The sequence below is a fragment of the Notechis scutatus genome, chromosome 3 (assembly GCF_049901735.1).
Source record: "Notechis scutatus isolate UNSWTSFEM ecotype Mainland chromosome 3, rNotScu1.2, whole genome shotgun sequence".
In the NCBI taxonomy this organism is placed as follows: domain Eukaryota; kingdom Metazoa; phylum Chordata; class Lepidosauria; order Squamata; family Elapidae; genus Notechis; species Notechis scutatus.
In genome coordinates this window covers 32,437,273-32,459,039 of record NC_142011.1, presented here as the reverse complement: position 1 = coordinate 32,459,039, position 21,767 = coordinate 32,437,273, and the positions used below count along the sequence as shown (strand labels likewise).

The 21,767-nt window shown below is 35.7% G+C and overlaps 1 protein-coding gene across 1 annotated transcript in view; it reads right to left on the bottom strand.

Annotated features, from left to right (window-relative positions):
• Nucleotides 1–5,288: 5,288 nt before the first annotated feature.
• AHCY (adenosylhomocysteinase) overlaps nt 5,289–21,767 on the bottom strand; it is a 37,111-nt gene continuing 20,632 nt past the window's right edge. The window contains exons 6-10 of the mRNA XM_026681671.2: nt 20,135–20,342; nt 18,241–18,328; nt 17,488–17,605; nt 8,389–8,583; nt 5,289–6,042 (exon numbers count right to left, since the gene is read on the bottom strand). Coding sequence (XP_026537456.1) covers nt 5,911–6,042; nt 8,389–8,583; nt 17,488–17,605; nt 18,241–18,328; nt 20,135–20,342 — 741 coding nt within the window. The 3' untranslated portion in view covers nt 5,289–5,910. The remainder of the gene's footprint in view (nt 6,043–8,388; nt 8,584–17,487; nt 17,606–18,240; nt 18,329–20,134; nt 20,343–21,767) is intronic.

Genomic DNA, 21,767 nt, shown 5'->3' with positions numbered 1-21,767 from the left:
GGCATGGCTTGGTGGTCATGTTAATGGCTGGGTATGGCCAACTCAGTATCACTCACATCGAGGCATGCATCTCCTCACCTGGCCTCTCATAACTGTGGGGATGCTGCAACAGTTGTAAGTGTGAAAAATGGTCATAAGTCACTTTTTTCAGTGCCATTGTAACTTTGAATGGTCCCTCCACACAAGCAAAGTATCAGCAAAGGAGGGAGAAAAAACCTCCAGAGACGTTCCTGAGACAGGAAGTCTAGTCCTGCCAAGAATGTAATAAGGGTCAACGGAGAGGCAGTTTCTGTAACACCAGAATGTTTCCTTCCTGCCTTCCTTACAGGATTAGGCTAGTAATTTCTTCTAACAACCAGTTCTCTGAACTGCTTAGAATATTAACAACTAGTTCTAGCGAATAGGTGCCAAGTGGTAGAATCCCAACCCTGATGTTCAATCATTCACTTCTATTTCTTCAGGAATAGGATTGTCTGTCAGTAACTTATTTCATATTTATGCCTTCAGTAGTCATAAGTAACCCACATTGCCTTTTCTTGGCCTCTTTTGCAATTGCATTTAATATTTCCAAGCATTGTGTTCTTCCCCGCTGATCCTTGCACTATATAATAGCTTTATTATTAATGCTTTCAATCAGTTTGGTTTTACTTCATCTTGTATTGAATTATTTCTTCTACTTACAGTTCAAAGTGTTTTCAGTAAATTTTCCCCAGCACTAGAATTCAAAGGCATCCATTTCTCTTTGTTCTATAGTACTGATATCATTAAAGACTAAAAGAGTCTGAAATGCAGGAAAAATTTTTTTGCTGTTACTGTAAGTTGAAAACAAGTATATCTGGTCCAGCCTATAAAAGGCTTTGAATTGGATATAGAAGCTGATTGATGGCCAATCAGCTGTGCCTTCTGAAGATCTGGTTTACACAGCCATATGTTACATCTGGAATAGCAATGATCTTGACAATATGTACTTTTATTGGTATGATTTCTCTTTACATTAGTATTTTATCTATATTACTTATACTTCTATCAGGCAGTAGTTTTCTCTCTAGTTCAAGGGTCTTCAAACTTGTTTAGTTTAAGACTTGTGGACTTCAACTCCCAGAATTCCTGAGCTAACATGAATGGAGGAGGAATTAGGGGGAGTTGAACTCCACAAGTCTTAAAGCTGTCAAGTTTGAAGTCCCCTGCTCTAGTTTATGGTTGTAGTCACAATATCTTTAAAGACTTCAGGAACTGCTATCTATAGGTTGCTACAGACTAAAGGGAATAAACAATTAAGCCTAAACCCTAAAAAGTAGAGTTGCCATATCTTTATAAACGCCATGTTTTGTTGTAATGTTGGTCCTAGTATAGTAATTACTCATGATAAGGTTGTGCTGAACCCAAGTAAGCTGGTCTGACACGAGAGTCCTCCCTGATTTTATGGTTTCTGCTTGTTGCAGGTGGATGATGTGGCCAGGGCTGCTTTACCCAACTTCCACTTGTCCTAGTTGCAACTATTCTTATCCTGGTTCCCTGAGGATGGGCTCAAGTCCAAAAGCTTGGAAGACTAAATCCATGGTCCCAGTGACCAACTCAGATTGGATTCCACAATGAGATATCCTATTTTTCCTAAATAATGTTTATATCAAGTTTTTTCTAATTCTAAAGCAATTATGAAAGAGAACTATCAGCCACATGGAATCAATTTAATTTATCCCAATTCTTAAATTTAACCATTCACTGAGTGCTCTTGCCCTATTTTATGAATTGGTACTTTGTCTTTCATAAACACTGTGCTTTTGTATTTTATTATTCTAGTCACAGCCTTTTTATTACTGTATTTTATCTGCATTTCCAAATGAAACTCTGATCTTCTTCATCTGCCCCTAACTAATCTAACAATATTTTGAATAAATTAAAATGAGGATGTACACTGGGCCAAGATTACTCAAAAATCTTCATAATTGCCTGATATTTGACTCAAGTTTCTCCAAGTCATGCTACATTTCTATTAGCATTAGCATTAGTTAATTAGCATTAACATTAGCATTAGGCAGTAAACATAATCAGATGATATAACTTATGGCCAACCACTATCTTCAGTCCCCTTCTGACCAATAAGCACATCAAAGCGAACGAGAACCACAATAAGACTCTTAGAATTTAGATGAAGTTCTGTGCATGGAACAGAGAAGTCCAAGTGTCTACTCACCCCTTGGTATGTTAATTTCGTTTGTGAGGTGAGGAAGGCAATAAGAAATAAAGAATTATGAAAGTGCCTATGTAGAAATGGCTTTGAATTGCAGTCAATTCTGTAACTAAAGAGCAAAGAGATTTAGCCAGTTAACCCATTCAAGTATGTCCACTTAAGGTAACTTCACTCAATGTTATAGTTATATAATTAAGGTGCTCCATTTTAAATTATAACAAATACAATTGTTACTCTGTATTCTGTTGTCCAATTGCCTGCATCCAGTTCTGAGTACCACACTTCAGCAAGGACTTTGACAAAGTGGAGCACATCTAGAAGAGAGAAAGCAAGCTGATAGGTTTAGAAGAAAAAACTACCAGGAATAATCGGAAGCACTGAGTATGTTTAAGCCAAGCAAGAAAAGACTACAGGGAGATATGATAACTGCTTTCAGGGACCTGAAGGGCTGTTATATAGAAAATGGAGTCGTATTGTGTAGAGTGGGGTGGGGGCTCAGCAGTTAATAAGCTGGGCATGTTGGCTGGAAAGCTGGCAGCCAGGTTTGAGACCCGAGCACCACACAACAGGGTCCATCCTCACCCCAGCTCCTGCCATCCTAGCAATTTTTATGCATGCAAATTCAAGTAGATAAGTAGGTATCACTTTGGGGAGAAGGAAACAATGCTCCATGACATCACGCTGGCCACATAACCACTCTGACTCAATGGCCTTGAGAATGAAGATAAGCATCCTATAATCAGCAATGAATAGCAGAGTAAAATCAGCAGGGACTCCTTTACCTTTTATTGTTCAGTCATTCCAGATGTCAGGACAAGAAATAGTGGGTTTAAATTGTAAGATTGCTTTAAATTGTAAGATTAAAATCTTACATCTTTTAATCCTAAAAGCTGCTTAACAGAGACTGGCTTGGGAGGTAGTGGGCTTTTTTCTTTATTGTTAAGGGTTTAAAGATGGCTGAATAATTATTTCTTTCACAGATGTTGTAGCAGTGAATTCCTGCACTGGATAGAAGTTGGATTAGAAGTTCGTAAGATCTCTTACAATTCTTAAAATTGTATGATTTAATTATTCTATTGACCCTGACTGCATGGAAGGAACCCATTTTTATTTAAAGGCACGCAATCAAGGATGTTTTCGTAAAGAAAAATATGGGATTAAAGGGTACTAATTAAAGGGACCGCTGCAGGAAGTGGCTTTTTTTTTTTTTTGCTAACCATAATTTATTCTCGACATATGGTTGCTTGCTGCCTATAGTACAGATACTGCCATATTTTCATGGGAAACAAAATCCCTAAAATGGCCATTTCAGTTTTAAAAATAATGCATTATTATATGAATGAGTAGTTTTATAATTTGTAGAATTGACTTAGTAGCAAAAGTAATTGACTTGAACTTATTGCTATCTTTTAAGGTTAACATACTTTTTCTCTACAGAAAAGGATTTTCTATTTATTAATTACATCTAAGATGAGTTGAAAAATACTGTCACCAATCTCAGATATGTATAAAATGTATTTCCCAACATTTTCTCAATGTAAGATTGAATGTAATCAGTTTTACAAAATCATTTCCAAACTTGGATCCCCTTTACTTTCTAAATTCCTAGAAATAATTTAAACTGGAACAAAATGCTCGATCAAGTTTTGGGACAAGATGAAAATGTACTTTAAAAAAAATCAAGCTATAATCAATTTTGTAAAAATATTAAAAGCATGAGAAAGGTTTGAAGCACTTAGAAAAGAAACTTATTTTTCTTTGCTTATTAGGGTCAGATCAGCCTTAATGAAATAAATGCAGAGCATTACATTATTTTTCAGACATTTACTAAACTAGGTTATTTTTCTTCCAAGTTGCAGAATTCCATGTCTCTCCCACCAGATATTGTATGTACATGACCTCTATTGTACACAATAATTATTACAGCTAAAAGAGGAAGCAGCAAAGAAGGAATTGCATTATATAGTCTCATGGTTTAATAGAGCAAATTTGAGAAATACTTATTTATGTTATATTAAAATCTGCATCATATTTCAATCAACTGTATAGCTCAGTTTATGAACACTGGAGAGTTAAGAAAATTTTATATTTTTAAGGTCATTTTATACACCTGTTTATGATTAAATTAACATAATCAACACCCTGATATAGGGTGTTACCTATGTAAATGGACTCTATATGCCAGCACTAGTGCATATTAACTAAGTTAAAGGGATGTAATGATTATAAATTTTATCCAGTGGACTACAATTCTTCCAAGTTTCTTACAAGCAAGAAATGAATATATTTAATCTCAACTAGATTAATTTGTTAATCTGTATTACATTATCAATTTTAGCACTACTTTATTTTATTCCATGTTTTGAACAATGTGTGAGTTCAATGGATTATATTATTCTTTCAATTGTCTTAAATATACATTAAGCATTTCAAAAACTCAAAAGAACTGTGTCGTAACAGAACATATCCACATTTTTAGCTGCCAATCATCAAATATTAAAGAGTAATAATTAGATGGAGAATAATCAAAGTTGAGATAATAGGCCTATGGTGCTTCCTCAGGTGTGTCAAACTCAATTTCATTGAGGGATGCATCAGGGCTGTGGTTGATGTGGGGGCAGGAGGGCTTGACCAACTGGGTGGGCATGGCCAGTTTGATGCCACTTCCCAAACTGCTGACATGTTTCCTCTTCACATTGGGTAGGCCGGGCTGAAGCTATGCTGGCTCGATCTTCACATTGGGTAGACCAGGATGACCCCGTGGCCCAGATCCAACCATATCATAGGCCAGATCTGGCTCGCAGGTTTTGAGTTTGACATTCCTGCTCTAAATCACTGCCAAAATATATTTAGATTTCCACTCAACACGTAATTTTTGGAACTCATTGCCACAGGATGAGGAACAACAATTCTCTGCCACTGGACAGTAAGTTATAACTATTTTGAGAAATAAAATCACAAATGAGTCATAATATGCCAGAATTATATTTGCAAAATGTGCCTTTAAAGTACTGCATAATCTAGGTGTTACTAGATAAAATAACAGCAACTATCTTCCTAATCCATATAATTAAAATGAAAACGAGACCACTTTCCGTATGTTTAATAAAATTATTTTATGACACAAGAACAGACCAGGCTTGAGCAGACAATTCCTGATGGCCTCTTTGGAGAACTGAATGCTCCCCCTCCCCACAGTCAGGTTTTCAGAATCAGTTTTACTACATAGTATATAAATTGCTTTCAGACATTTCCTTCCAAGTTATTTTCAAGGCCTGCACGAATGCATTTTGCTTCATTAGCCAGATCAAAGCAGCATCTGAGACTGAATATAAGCAAACATTAAATTAAAACATATCATTTCATATCCTAGCCTGAAGGCCTAATGTGAAAGAGACTTAGAGATATTTTCTTCTTTTCGTCCTTGTCTCCCCTCCCCAGTTTATTTTTTGTCAGTGCATTCAAAAATTCAAAAGGACAAGGCCATGAAGAGAAGAGAATTTGCAAAGCATTTTGATCCTCCAGCATCATCACTCCTCGGCTGAAGCATCAGACATCTGCTTGAAAGATTTTTGGAAGTTTCTTTGGAAGAGCAGATGTGTTGGAGGTGAAGAAGATAAGAGGCAGATGTGGGAAAGTATAGATGACAGGTGATGTGGCTGTTGATCAGATTGCAGTACAGGACTTGGATTTTGAGCCTGTTGGGCTTTGCCAGCTGCTCAGTATCTGTAATGATCTGGTTTGAAGGGGCCATCTTTGGATAGTCCTAGGTACTTGGACTGCTTATCACTCAGCTTGGTTAACTTCACACCAAGTTTATCCAGATGAGCAGCAGCTACTGCTTCATCCAGCTGAAAGAAAAATGTGGAAAGTTATTAATATAGGAGACAACATCTTGATATGGGCTGAAAACATGTAGCTGCTTTTAGGCTAATGAATAGCTCCAGGTGGCCAACAGTGAAAGATATTAGGGAGCTGAAGTTCAGCAATATGTGAATGCTAGAAATATGTACAAATCATCATTTCATGAAGCAATGTTTCCACACAGGTGGAGCAGAGTTTGTCAATCTTGGTGGCTTTACAATGGGTGGACTTCAACTCAGAATTGCTGGGAAGTTGGAGGCCACATATCCTAAAGCTGTCAAGGTACTAAAGACTCAGGCTGGGTTCTTTTTCTAGCCCTATCTGGAATATACCTAATCAGCAAGTTAATTATCATAATGATTCAGAACTCATTGTAGATCAGAGCTGTCAAACTCCTGTCCCATGTGCCAGATGGGTCATGTGCTGGTCACACCCACGCCTGGTTTAGCGAAGGGGGAAAAAGTCCTGATACGTCACATGACACTGTCATGATGATGTGAGTTTGAAACCACTGTTGTAGATAAAACCCTACAGGGATTTGGGGTTATTTGCTTTGAGCATGTGTCTGCACACACATTCTGTCTGTTGTCGCTTGAATTTGTTAAATCTAAGTAAAACTTCTTGCAAACCACGTCTGGATGGATATGATATCTGTTGGGTGTGTATGGTGTATATACTGGGAGAGAAGAGTTCATTATTTTATTACTGCTGATGTCCATAGATGGCTTTGCTGATTTTACCACATAGAACAACCATTCTCTCAATCCATCTACCTATGTGCCATGTCTGGGCAGCCTTTTTAAAATGTCATTCTCTGACAATTAAATATTGTTGCGATGAACAGAATAATTCCACTACCAGCTCATTTTATTTTGGGGGCTTTCTTTTTTTTTTAAAGGAAAATTGGAGTGCTTTTAAGGATGGATAGCACAATATCAACATACTCTGGGGCTACCAAAATTAGGCTGCAGAATTGCATACCCTTCTTAAACTACCCAGTCTATCAGCATCTTTCCTGAAAATTATATAAAAACTGATATAAGCCAATGGAAAATGACCATAAATAAAGTCAACGTTGTTGAGTTCACTTAAAAATTTCAGTGTTAATGGAAGAGTCTGATTTACATTCCATAATTTGATTGTCTATTCCAGGGGTGTCCAACTGGTGGCCTAGGGGCTAGATGTGTCACGTGTTGGCCACGCCCACCCATGTTAAACCCATGGTTTAACAAACGGGAAAAAAGTCACAATACATCATGTGATGACGTGACGCCGCTGAGTTTGATACCCCTGGTCTATTGCATTATCGCAGCATTTTTCAGGAAAGTTTCAGAATTCGCTTCCATCATTTTCTATCTAAGCAAATCATGGGTTCATCTTACCAACGGAAAATCTTTTTTGAATCTGACTGAATTTCAGAAATAATAGGGTTATAGAAACAATCCAACATGTACAATTGCAAAATGGGACAAAACTCAACAAATTTCTCACCTAGCAACATACATTTTCGGCTCAATTGTGGTCGAAAGTTGAGGACTACCTGTATTCTGAGCACTTGCCAGAAACATATTGCAAATGCTCAGAAGATCAAGGAGAGGTATAAGCCATCTTTCCATTATGATTGACAAGGGAATAATTAGATATCTGGAATATCCTCAAAAGAAACCTTGAGCAATATCATTCGTATGTGGAAATATGCTTCATGAAATCTCAGAAAAGTTATAAAAATGTATATACAGTATTTTATGTTCCATGGCTGCAGAGAGGCACATTATCAAATGCACAAACTAAATAAATAACCAGATTAAAAATCCAACAATATGAATAACCTTTTAATTTTCCTATGTGAGCCAGATGTTGGGAAGCTCATACAGACCAATTTCTACAATACTTCTAACCTATAATCATAATTTATGCTGTATTCTCATAACATAGTAAATCAAAACAAACAGAACTCATAATGGCTTAACAACATATCAATCTGATTCAAACATGCTAAGACATAATGTGGTCTATTTGGTTTAGCTTAGCTATCATAGTTTATGTGTTATGGTTTATGGCTTAGCATGTTATGCTAACTTTGCCACAGATATTTAAAGTAGAAATAAAATTAATTATTGTGGTGGTGTATTATTGGAAGCTCTGAAGCACCAGACTGGGGACATAATATCTTAGAGAAGATCTATTTATGTGACTACTGACAATTGAACTTTACATGATATAATCAGTTCTGAAAATAAGATTATCTTATCTTCCCCACATTTACTTTGGATAGCCAAAAATTATATATTTCAACTAAAACATATCATTCCTTTTTTAATTCGCAAACTTACCTTCTTTGGCAGAAAATGGACTCCTACAGCGTATTTACCAGGATTTGTCCAAAGTTCTATCTGTGCCAACACCTGATTGGTAAAAGAATTACTCATAACAAAACTGGGATGTCCCATGGCACACCCCAAATTCACCAGCCTGCCCTCTGCCAGAAGTATAATATGATGCCCATTTTTCAGTGTGTAGCGGTCCACCTGAATGAAAGCAAAAAAAAAAAAAAAAAAAGCTGTCAGGATTTTTTTCTCTTTAGGAAAGGAGAAAGCCATTGCTGGACTGCCAGATGATGCAGCATCACAATTTTTGGGATGAACTGAAATAATATACTGAATCTTTATAAGCAATCTTGCAAAACAAGAAAAAGGAATATTCAGTCTCCTTGTAATCTTTTTCACTGTATTTCCTGTAAAAATAATATATTAAAAGCAAGGAGAGAAAATATACAGTTCCTTAAGTATATCAAGGCAGCTAAGTTCTTGGACAACTTCTCAGTTCTTGTACAAGAAAAGCAGGCAGAGCTGCGGGAGCAGAGTTAAGCAGATCATCAGCTTAGAGTAATTATATTGTCACAAATGATCCAAGTATAATCAAGTATATATCTCTTGAATTCCATTGACCCTAACCTGGCAGCAATTTAGTATTGAACTTTCGCTGGCTACATTCTTGTGCATAGGCTTCAGCAATAAATCCTTGAACTGCAACTTAATGTATGAACCTGATCCTGCCTGGCAGTTCAACACATAGAACCCACCAATTTATGTGTTTCTATGGCTGAATACAGTGACTCAGTAAAAGAAACTAAAGCTTCTTCTCTGTACATATATCTTGCTGTGGAGATTTTCCCCCAAAGTCCATTTTTCACAAAATTATGCTAAACCTTATGGGCTTTCCAGAAAATTCTGAATCAGAAAATGTTCCTCTGCAGGGATGCCGACCCACAACAAATCAAGAATTACAGACCTATTTCTCTGTTAAACTCAGATTATAAAATTTTTGCTTCAATAATGGCAGAAAGACTTAAAAGATATCTGAACAATTTTATACGTTCTGATCAAAATGGATTTCTGCCAAAGAGATAAATTAATGATAATATGAGAATAATTCTGGACACCTTGGAATATTACGAAGCACATTCGGAGAAGCAAATGGCCTTGATATTTTTAGATGCACAAAAAGCCTTTGATAATGTGAATTGGCAGTTTATGTTATTACAATTGGAACAGATGGGCTTTGGTGGGAAATTTATCCAAGCCATTGAAGCAATATATTATAGACAATCAGCAAAGGTAATGATAAATGGAGTTAACAGAAAATATTGATATTAAGAAAGGAACTAGGCAAGGTTGTCCGCTGTCACCTCTGTTGTTTGTGCTGACATTGGAGGTACTAAATAGAAACATTAGAGAAGATAGGGAAATAAAGGGAATGAAAATTAAGAGAAGAATATAAACTACAAGCATTTGCAGATGACATGGTTTTTATTATGGAGGACCCATTAAAAACAGCATCTAAATTGATAGAAAAGATTTAGGAATATAGATATGTGGCAGGCTTGAAAATGAACAAAGACAAAATGAAGATTTTGACAAAGAACATAGTTGAAAAAAAAAAAGAGTTGGCAGTGACTTTGAAGATCCAGATCATAAACAAAGTTAAATAGGAATATATTTAAAAGCTAGATGTGGTACACTTAAAGAGGATAACTATTATAAACTGAAACAACAGACTGTGACAGACTTGGCAAAATTTGCAATTATCTTTAATAGGGAGAATATCTACAATCAAAATGAATATATTACCAAGGATTTTATATCTGTTCCAGACAATTCCAATTAAATTAGGGAAAGATTATTTTGAAGATTTAAATAAAATAGTATTGAAATATATTTGGCAGGGAAAGAAGGCGAGAATCAAATTAAAATTATTACAAGTTTCTAGAATAAGAGGAGGCTTTGACTTACCCAATTGGGAGCTATATTATCAAGCGACAACGTTGGTGTGGGTTAAGGAATGGATAACATTAAGGAATATTAGATTATTGACATTAGAAGGTCATGACTTGTTGGGATGGCATGCCTTCTTATGGTACAAGGGGACTAAAACATATGGGTACTTTAGGTGGCACTATATACGAGAGGCTTTATTATTAATATGGGAGAAAATTAAAAGACATTATCTAAAAATACCAACTATTGTCAACTATTGAAGCATTTGCATATTCAATAATTTATAAAATGGAACAAACAGATATGGTGAAATATTGAATGAAAAGGGTGAACTTAAATCTATGCAAGAATTAGAGGAACAAGAAATAAAGATGAATTGGTTTTCATATACATTCTAGATATGATAAAGACTCTAAAGCAGAAGACTTTTATGATAAATTGACTGAGTTAGACAAATTTTGACAGGTACTGATGATTTAAAATGATGATTTAAAAATTATATGGATATTTATTAGAGGTTAAAACTAGAAGAACAAGTTAAAGAAACAATGATAGCTTGGGGAAGGAATATGGAATAGACTTAGAAAAATGGCAAAAATTATGTTCTCAAAATTATAAAATGACAATGTCAACAGCATATAAAGAGAATTTGTATAAGATGTTTTACAGGTGGCATTTACCCCCAGCAAGAATAGCAAAAATGTTTAAGAATAAGTCGGAGAAATGTTGGAAGTGTCATCAGATACCTGGATCATACTATCGTATGTGGTGGACCTATGCAGAGCTAAAAGATATTGGACTAAAATCCACACATAGTTGGAGAAAATGACAAAAAAGCACATAGATTTAAAACCAGATATTTTTATTGGGAATTATACCTGAAATATATAGTAGAGAATTGATATATTTGATTGTAAATATATTAACAGCAGTTAGAATTGTATTTGCCAAAAACTGGAAAAATGAGAAAATTCCAATGGAAGACGAAGTTATTAAGAAAATAATGGAGTACGCAGAAATGAGTAAATTGACATTTGAAATTAGAGACCAAGAAGATAAACAATTTTATAAGATATGGGACTTATTTTATCAATGGTTAGTTAAAAAAACAGGGAAATATATTATAAAACTCTATAAGTATAATAGAATTGTAGAGATAAAGTAATGTAAGGATACATTATTATTGAATAGATTGGTGAAGATTAAATGAATGTTATAAAGTAGGCCAAGTAAAAATGGTGATTTGCTCAAATAAAATGATGGAATATTAGTAACAGCAAGTAATTAACGATGATAATAATACAAATATATATAGTGGATTTATAATATGAGGATTAATTTAAATTAGAAGGGAAAGACTGCAGAGATTGTGCACGAGATTTGTAGATTTGTACCAACTGACATGACACACTGTATGTAATTGAAAGATGGTTTTATGTTTTATGTTTATGTTTTGTTTATGTCTGTGTAAAAAATAAAAAAAATAAAAAAAAGTTCCTCTGCAAAAAATTCCTGAGATGAAGAGATTTTGATTTGAAAAAAAATCTAGTCTGTAAATTTGAATATTGAAAGGATCTAAAATCTCTGACATGAGTAAAAATATTCTTAGTGAAACATAGGAAACTTAGTTTTCTCGCTTTTAGATCAATTATCTGAAAAGTAATTATCATATCATTTTTGAAATTTCCAACTTTGCTGAAAGAGCAAATTTTGACCTTGCAAAATTTTACCCTTTTGACTTTCCTTGCCCATATCTCTTAAGTTACAGCGAAGTATAAAAGCCTGTTCAGAGTAATACTGAATACTTGGGTCATCTTGTTGATGACCCAAGCTCTGTAAAGGACCTTGGAATACTCACCTCTAATGATCTAAGTGCTAGAGCCCACTGCAACTACATAGCCAAAAAGGCATTAAGAGTTGTTAACCTAATCCTACGTAGCTTTTTCTCTGGTAATATCACACTACTAACCAGAGCATACAAAACATTTGCTAGACCAATACTCGAATACAGTTCATCAGTCTGGAACCCACACTACGTATCTGATATTAGCACAATTGAGAAAGTCCAGAAATATTTCACAAGAAGAGTTCTCCACTCCTCTACTCGTTGTAGAATACCTTATGCCACCAGACTTGAAATTCTAGAACTAGAAAACCTTGAATTACGCCGTCTTCGGTCTGACTTAAGCATGGTATATAAAATCATACATTGCAATGTCCTACCTGTCAATGAATACTTCAGCTTCAACCATAACAACACAAGAGCACACAATAGATACAAACTCAAAGTAAACCGCACCAAACTTGATTGCAAGAAATACGACTTCAGCAATAGAGTGGTCAATGTCTGGAATACTCTACCCGACTCTGTAGTTTCTTCCCCAAACCCCAAAAACTTTAACCTTAGACTGTCTACTATTGACCTCACCCCTTTCCTAAGAGGCCTGTAGGGGGCGTGCATAAGCGCACCAACGTGCCTACCGTCCCTGTCCTATTGTTTCTCTTATTCTTTTATTTTTCTTATATGTACCCATTTCATGTATTCACAACTATGTATACATTTATACTTATTATCTTGTAAACAATTGGCAAATCAAATCAAATCAAATAAATAAATAAATAAATAAATAAATAAATAAATAAATAAATAAATAAATAATACGCTACAACATCCAATCATTTCTAGAGACACTCAGACAGCAAGGAAACTCTTAGACTGATCCACTAAGGAATTCTATTTATCTATGCCTAATTAAATGTAGAAGTTAAAACACAGGGTCTTGATTGGAATCTACAAAGTCCTTCAGGGCATGGGGCCAGGTCATTTGAGAGATTGCCTCTCTCTGATTATGTCTACCCATCTCAATAGGTTTGGCAGAAGAGGCATGCTTCAGGCTCTGTCTGATAAGGAATGATACCTGGCGTGGCCCTGGAAGAGAGGCTTCTCTGTTGTGATGCTGGGACATGATTGAACAGAAGGGGAAAAAAACCCTGCCTTTTGAAATATCATATTCTCCCCCCCTCAGAGATCTTATTGCCCTTGACTTTGTTAGCCTTTCAGACTTCAGTCTTTCATTGTGTGGGGATCAATTGCAGGGGAAAGTGGGTGGGGAGATTGGGCCCCTATACCGGTTATGTTAACTTATGACTGAGGAGTATTCTTACCCTAACTCAGTGGTAGTCAACTTGGTCCCTACCGCCCACTAGTGGGTGTTCCAGCTTTCATGGTGGGCGGTAGGGGTTTTGTCCCCTACATTATAAATCATCATTACTGTGGAACTGGTGGGTGGTTAGAGAAAACTTTACTACTAACAGAGATACAAAAGTGGGCAGTAAGTATAAAAAGGTTGATTACCCCTGCCCTAACTGCTATGTCAGCCTTGGAAGCCATATTTTACTTGGAAGTTTCAAGGCTGCTACATTTAGTGCCAGGGAATTTGGGAGGGGGAATTTCTTAAATAGGTAGATTAAACTCAACAACATTCTTTCACAGGAAGTCAAAGCCATGTTACCCTGCACCTGAAGGGAGTTGTCTGGAGGAAGATCTTCAAGTGGGATGATGTTTGATTGGACCATGTGATGGATTGGTGGTTGCAGGGGAGGGATTTTTGATTTTCTTTTGGGAAGGGAAAACCCAGAACTCTCAGATTCGGGTTTTCCCAGATGTGCCAATATGACAACTCTAATAAAATGAAACTTTGAGGAAATGCTTGTCTCGGAATTTATTGGTTTGGAGTTTGTTAGTTGGAACGCTGACATGCTATTTATGTTTTTCTGTTTTTTTCAAACTTTTAATTTTTTTAACACTGTTAACTACCCAGAATAATGAATTTGAGATGAGAAATAATAAAATAAAATAAAAAATATTTTTGAAAGACATTTATCTTGAAAAATGCACAGCTTGAATTCATCAATCTGAATTTGCACTAACGCCATGAATTACACTTTTGTCAGAAATGCCCACAATTTTATATTCTTTCTGGAACAATGAAAATAAAAAGTTCAAACAAGGTGCTTCTTCATTACACCAAGAATTCAGGCACAGGCACATAAAAATGCCCACAATTTTATATTCTTTCTGGAACAATGAAAATAAGAAGTTCAAACAAGATGCTTCTTCATTACACCAAGAATTCAGGCACAGGCACAAAACCATTGGGGTGGTGGTATTAGGATGCATTATTTCCCGACCCACACATGTTTACATATTAGCTTATGTTCACTAACAGAACCTGGGCATTACTATGTTTAGTATAATGGGATGAAATTTTTGGCTATACATTTCATCGGTTCACAACCTTTAGTTTCCTCCTCTACAAGAACTTCCATTTCTTGGCACAAAACCAATGATGTGCCATTAGCAAATTTAACTCTGTAATAAAATTAGATTACTAATCAATTTATCCCTATTAAATTTAAGATATTCCACTCATTTCTAAACAATGAGCCAACAGGCCAATATGAAAACAAAGGAGCTTTAACATAAAACATAATATGTATTTTGCACTTCTGTGTTTGCTAAAAAATGAAATGCAAAAATGTAAATTTGGGGAAAGGATCAGATGAAAGAAATAGTATGGAACAAATGATCTATTCTGAACCACAATAATTATATTTAAATTGATATTTTAAGCAAAAAAATGCAAATTTTAAGCAGATGGCATGATAGACTGAAATGAATTAAAATTTGCAAAAATAAATGCTATATGAGTTGTGAAAAACAGGAAAATTATTTTCACATGATGCAGCACTGTAACTATATACAAGTATTCTGTGGAAAAATATTTAACCAAATTGAACAGATGACAAAATATATTGCTCATTTCAGAGTTATAATTTATCCTATTAAATAAGATATGGAAACAGAGATGGTAATTAAATAAAAATACAGAATTGTTTTAAATTAATTAAAATGTGCATTGTATAGAATTAGTTGAAGTGACAAACATTCTTACTAAGTGAGCTTAAAGGATGTTAAAATGTTACATTAAAAATAGTTTTTTTCATAGCCAAGAGCTAAACAAACTCCCACATAAATCAACTTGTTTATTCAGGTGAAGAAGCAACAGCTCTCCACAGGTTTTATAACTTCAGTGAGATATACCTGCAATTATGTCTCCTCTGGAATCTTAATGTTAATATTGTAGATGACACTCTATATAGTACAAGAATTTATCTTGAGGTCAAGGAATGTTATTAATCTAAAAAACACTTTTAAAATGCATGTTTAAATTCTTTGTCCAGATCTGTCCTATTTCAATGTACTAGGGATCTCATAATAAAAAGGTTGACTATTTCTATAACAAGAGACCTGCAGAGATAAGTCTTGTCAAGAATGCACAGTACATAGTACCATCTTGTATAATAATTCTGTGTAAGCAACTAACCAACAACTTTCACAATGCATCGCCTACCCTACAATTCCCAACTTATAGGAGAGAAACTTGGAATTATCCCATCCATCTGGAAAGCACTACATTGGGAAGGCTGACATACAGCATTATGAATTTCAGAAATGAATGCTGCTATCTCATCAGGATATGATAAAGTTATAGCAAAGTTCCTCTCATAGGACCACTTTTCAAAGCAGTTAATCTTCATGTAATCTGCAACATAATGTAAAAACAGAGCTTTTAGAATTAAGATTGTTAATATTGTTTAGAAAGTTACTGCACTGATGTTTTAAAGCTCTTCTCAAATTTTCATCAGTGTAACTCACTTTGGGATATTTATTAATAATGCAAGAAAGCATATACTATCAAATACTATCAAATTAATGATATGTTCATTATAAAATTGTCTACAGCCTTATAATGAAACACACTATGGTTAAGAACTGGCCAAGTCACTCCTAACTGTTGAGATACAGGAGATAATTACTAGGCTTTAACTTGGCCATCTGCTTAATATCAAATACCAGGGGAGATGCGTTTGATTGCAAGTTAAAAAAGACAATTTTAAACGTATTTGCTTCATAATACAAAAGTGAAAAAAGCTTATTGAAAGGCTATCTAACTCTGAGTAGAAAGCATCTTGGAATAAAGCTCAAAGAACCAATCTGAACAGAATAACATTTTCCTTAGGAACGCCAAGGTGCTGGTTCTTATCAAAATCATGTTTTCCTTTAATTGCAAAAAAATTATGGGACATCTTGCTTGCATACGATGTTCAGGAATTTTAGGGAAGAGCTTTAAAATTAGAATACATGAAGGGATAAGAAATGTTTTTGATGTGCTCCTATTGAGTTATTTATCTTAGCACCTGGAATGTTTCAAAACTGCGCTGGAAAATGTCTTCGTTTAAAAAAAAAGTAATGTTGAAGCATGTGTTTCTGAAAGACACCTGGCTTCCAGTTACCTATAAATAAATGAAAAACAGTAGTTCAATATGATAAGGAAGGACAAGGAGGAAATGTGGATTTGCTATATGATACACAGAAGTATTCACCACAGCAGGAGATAGCAACTCTGGCTAGGAAGCTTAATTAGAGGAACATGAGACAACATGAAGCAGTGACAACAATAAAGTCAGCTTGTGCCAAATGGGATTTGGACAGATTAAACTAGCAAAAGATGTATCCTTAACTGGCTGAGATGCATCTAAATTAGATTTTTATAAGATTAGATCACTTTCCCCAAAAACTTGAAGAGATTTTATGTTTTGTGATGCTTGGGCATCAGAATTCTCAATCACAGTGCAGTAACTCACTAGTGTCAAACCCCACATAGCTGGGCAAACTCAGGAAAGCAAGAATAAATAAGATTTCAGTACAATAATTTTTATGCTAGTCTTAGATAAATATAGAATCCTAGAAACTGTAAGAGGATCCGATAGAAGAGAATCTATGTAGCTCAGAATTAAACTGTGGAGCTCCTTGAGCTTGGTTGCTTGCTTGCAGAGATTTTATTACCTGACTAGGTAGCAATTTCACTGCAAAGAGTTTCCTAGGTTTATTTATAATGTGTTCATTCAGATAGAGTCTCTTTGAATGCTTTAAAATTCCTCTTTCCAGATTCTCTCCACCAAGATTAAGTCACCATTTATGACATAAGCTGTGCTATGTTCACAATTCATAATTTTCTCAGGCTCTCCACAATCTGCTACAGTTATTAACTGTGTACCTTAAAAATAGGAATTAGGTTTAGATGTACTAACCTGGGGTTTGATATTTACAATCTCCATAGCATTTTGATTCAGCCATTTCACGTCAATTTCCACATCAAAGTGCCCAATATTGCACACAATGGAATCATCTTTCATATGTTCAAAATGCCTGAAATGAAGCAGGGAGATCTTTTTCATGGACAGTAACTAGCAAGCATCCAAAAAACAGGACTTTGAAGACTTCCAGATGTGTGACAATAAGATACTTTACCAAAGTTTGCAGGATGGATGTCTCCACCATTAGTTAATTGTTTGCTGCAAACATCTGTGCAAGTATCTCAACTCTAAGCTACAACAAAGGAAACTAAGCTTATAAACAATAACAAGTATTAAACATATTTTAATACACAGGTAGTCCTTGTTTAACAACCACAATTAGGATGGGCAACTTGGTTTTAAGCAGAGCAGTCACTGCAAATAAACCTGCAAATGTGCTTATAATCTTACTTCCGCAATACTTCATACACCTGCAAAGGTTGTAATTCAAGGATTGACCACAAGGTTATTTTATCATCACTGTCATAACTGCATGGTCACTAAACAAGGTCTATGCAGAACTATTGAAATCTATTTTAGAAGTCTGACTCTCAGAATTCATCAACTAAAATCTAAAGGTTTGTATTGGAAGAAAACAGCACTGAGAATAGGATAATTAAACCATCAAAGAAATTATGTCCGCAATATTCTGCATCTCTTTTTAATATCACATGGAGCCACACCAGCTGTAACTAAAAAGATAAATACCTCCCCTGCACAATATCTGAACATCCAGTTGTAGTAACAAAGATGTTGCCTTCTTTGCAGGCCTCTTCCATTGTTGTAACTTCATAACCTGAAAATACCGAAAAAGAAAAATGTTTGTTGCATTATAGCCAAAGGCATGCATTTAAGTAGTTCAGGCATACCTCTAAAATGTAAAGCATCAATAGAACCAATAAAGATTCAATCTTCCTTATGTAATGTGTGTGTGAAATTATAATTTTAAAATATACTTTGTTATACATCACTACTGGATTAAAAGCTCTATTAATTCATATGGTTCTTCCTATTCTTAAAAAGCCTAAGTGGGAATATGTACAGGTATACTATTTTATCTAATTTTAGCCACAATAAAGGTAGTCCTCATTTAGCAACCACAATTGGGACTAAGTCACTGACTGAAGCAAGTGGGAAATCATTGCAATTGTACTTTCTGACTTGAAATTGAAAAAAGTAATCAGTTTCACACCTTGGTTTTAGACTAACTTTATGATCACTTTGAATGTACACTAATCAACATACATTAAAATGAAATTTTGTTGCATACAGCTCTCAAAGGGTCTCCACCTCTAATATACACTACATAAACATTACTAAATAAATAAATACCAAAATATGCATGTACCCATATATATTATATGACACAGAGAAACAACAGAGTTTAGTTTGGATGTATACATGGTGAAAGAACAAATCTTGCGAGTTTACCAGACGGGTTTTGTTTGCCTCCTAGCCACTCCCTCCCCTTTGGAATGTTCACCCCAATGCTGGAATGGCAATTAATGTTTGCATTCATTTTGGAGAGAAGAGGATTAGAACACAGTAATCATACTGAAAGCAATGCATCAATGTCAGCAGTCACTTTTACCTGCCTACTGTACTCTCTTCTAATACCTTTGTCTCTAATTTCTACACTCTGTGGGATGGAGGGAGAGAGATTGCCTACAGAAATCACTTGGCAGGACCCTTCCATTCTGGGGTGGGCATGAGGGAAGAGAGGTTGCAGTTAGCATAGGAGGGAGCACAGGAGTCATCTGGGCTTCAATAGGGGCCTCTATAGAGGCTGGGGAGAAAGAGGCACATGGGTGTTTCCTCTCTCTTGCTTTATAGACTTGGGCAGAGATAAAGGTTATTTGGATGGGAGGAGATTGGCAAGGGGAAAAGGGAGTTTGCCTTGGAAAGGTGCGTATCAGTTCTGGCCTCCGAAGAGACCCAAAAGGGATCATGTCCTTCATTCCCAGTTGCACATGTCTGGACTCCACCCCAGTGCATGTGAAAAGGGAAGGTGCCTGAGGGCTGGCTTAGGTAATGCAGGCTTACAACTCCTTTTTCATTTTGGCAGGGTGGAAGCTGCAGGGGAAAGTTAACTGGCCTTGGCAAAAATATAGCGTCCTCGTGGTGGTTAATGCTGCTTTGGTGTGAAGAAATGTTTGACTAAAAAAAGAGGATTGTGATGGAGCCAGGACTTGGGAAAAGCCACCTCTCACTCTGCCCAGTGTCACCCAGCTTTGACAGATGGCTACCAATTACTCCCCCAATAGGATGCTGCGCTGTAAGGAAGCCTGGGATTAGAAGAGAATAAGCAGCCACATAATGAGTGTACATTGCTGTAAATATATAATTCCCCATTGTGTTCCTGCTTATTCTCTTCTAATTTCTTCTCCAATCTCTCCATCATGCAAGGGGGGAGAACAACAGGACAATGTGTACTGAATATAATGGCAATCATGTGATTAAGGGAGGTTTGTCTGACACTATACGTGGGTCAGTTTTTCTAGAAAAGCACTGCAGTATCAGATTACAGTCAATGTACAGCTACCAAATTAATGCATAGCCAAGGTAATAACATCTTGTAACATATAACCAAGTTGCTTCTCACCTTCCATAGCAGCTTGCAGTGCATTGATGGGGTCAATTTCTGTGATGATGACTCTAGCACCAAAGTTTCTCAAGGCTTGAGCACAACCTTTGCCAACATCACCATAGCCTGCTACAACAGCCACTTTTCCCGCAATCATGACATCAGTGGCACGCTTAATTCCATCAATGAGGGATTCTCGACAGCCATAGAGGTTGTCAAATTTACTCTAGGAAAGAAAACCGAACATTTGAAGAAAACTGAACATTCTTTAGAGTTGCATGTAAAAGCAAACAAAAAACAGCTGTTTGTTATTGTATGGAACTAAATTCTACTGGAAAGAAAACAGAGATTATTAAACATCTCATAGATGGTTCTTGTTGCTCAAGAAGACACTATTCCAATATTAAACTATGGTTAAAAAAACAAGCCTGTAATTATGGGAATTGTGGGTTAGGTTCTGGAGCCAATGGCAATTCTCTTCCTCCCACAAGCAATTATCTACACAATTGGGCTACAATGTAGTTGCCCTTTATCTCATTCAGCTAAGAAGTATAGTTTTCAGACTCCAATATGTTTTCTTGCAGTAAAAATATCTTCTCTGAGGAGACTGATGGGCTGCTAATGGAGGGTGTTGCTCTATTTTCTGCCATGTGGCTCATGCTGGCTTCTCCACTGTATCTTTCAGTCTTGGTGAGAGAGGCCATTGTAAGGAGCTGCAGAGATGCTGTTGCCACTTGAAGATTATTTGTTACAACTGGAGTAAACTGTAGACAATATGCAAGCAATATTAGTATCCAGCGGCGCAGTGGAGCGATCATTGCAAGCAGGTTTGCATACACTGTTCAAGGCAATTTCTCAATCACTTCCAGAAGAAGCAGCAACTGCAAGCATTTAGCACTGATGATGTAATCCATAAGTACTTTTTTTACAAGTCCATCTGCCATTTTGTACATGGGTAAAGTAATAAAAATATTACTAATAAATCCAATAAAAATGTCAGATTTGGGCAAAATTTAAGGTCTTGATTGTCAAGACCTATGCAGTCAACTTTCTGCTGTCACTTCTTGTCCCATCACTAAGATCTGGAGAAGTTCAGGTCTCTAGGGTTGCTATTGAGTGGGATCTAGGTGGGAAACCTACTCCATTTTAGTGCCTGCCCTGTAGAACAGCATTATTCTTGAGGTTCATAAGGCTGCAACAATACTAGAAAGTCATAAAGGTCCCAAAACATGATGCTTTCAGCAGTGCCTGGATTGTATTCATTCTCTTCCTGATAAGAGTAATGTGAATGCTATAACAGCGTTTGAGTTTGTTATCCTTCTCTGATGCACAGTATGCACTATTGTTCTGTCCTTTGCATATTGTTTCTATTTACTGTTTTTAATCTTAATATGGAAGCCACTTAGAATTACTCTGGTAATTTAGACAACTAGAAGTTAGATAGATTAAAAATAAATAAAAATGAAGCCAAAACTGCAGATAAATGAAAACATTTGCATACTAAGCCTTGATCTTTATCAATAATAGATATATAAAACTATATTAAACAAAATGAATACATGTAACTTGGATGTACCGGTAATAGTAATAATTACTATTATTATTGACACAAAAAAACCAAGCGTGTACACAGCAAACGAGATAACGAGAT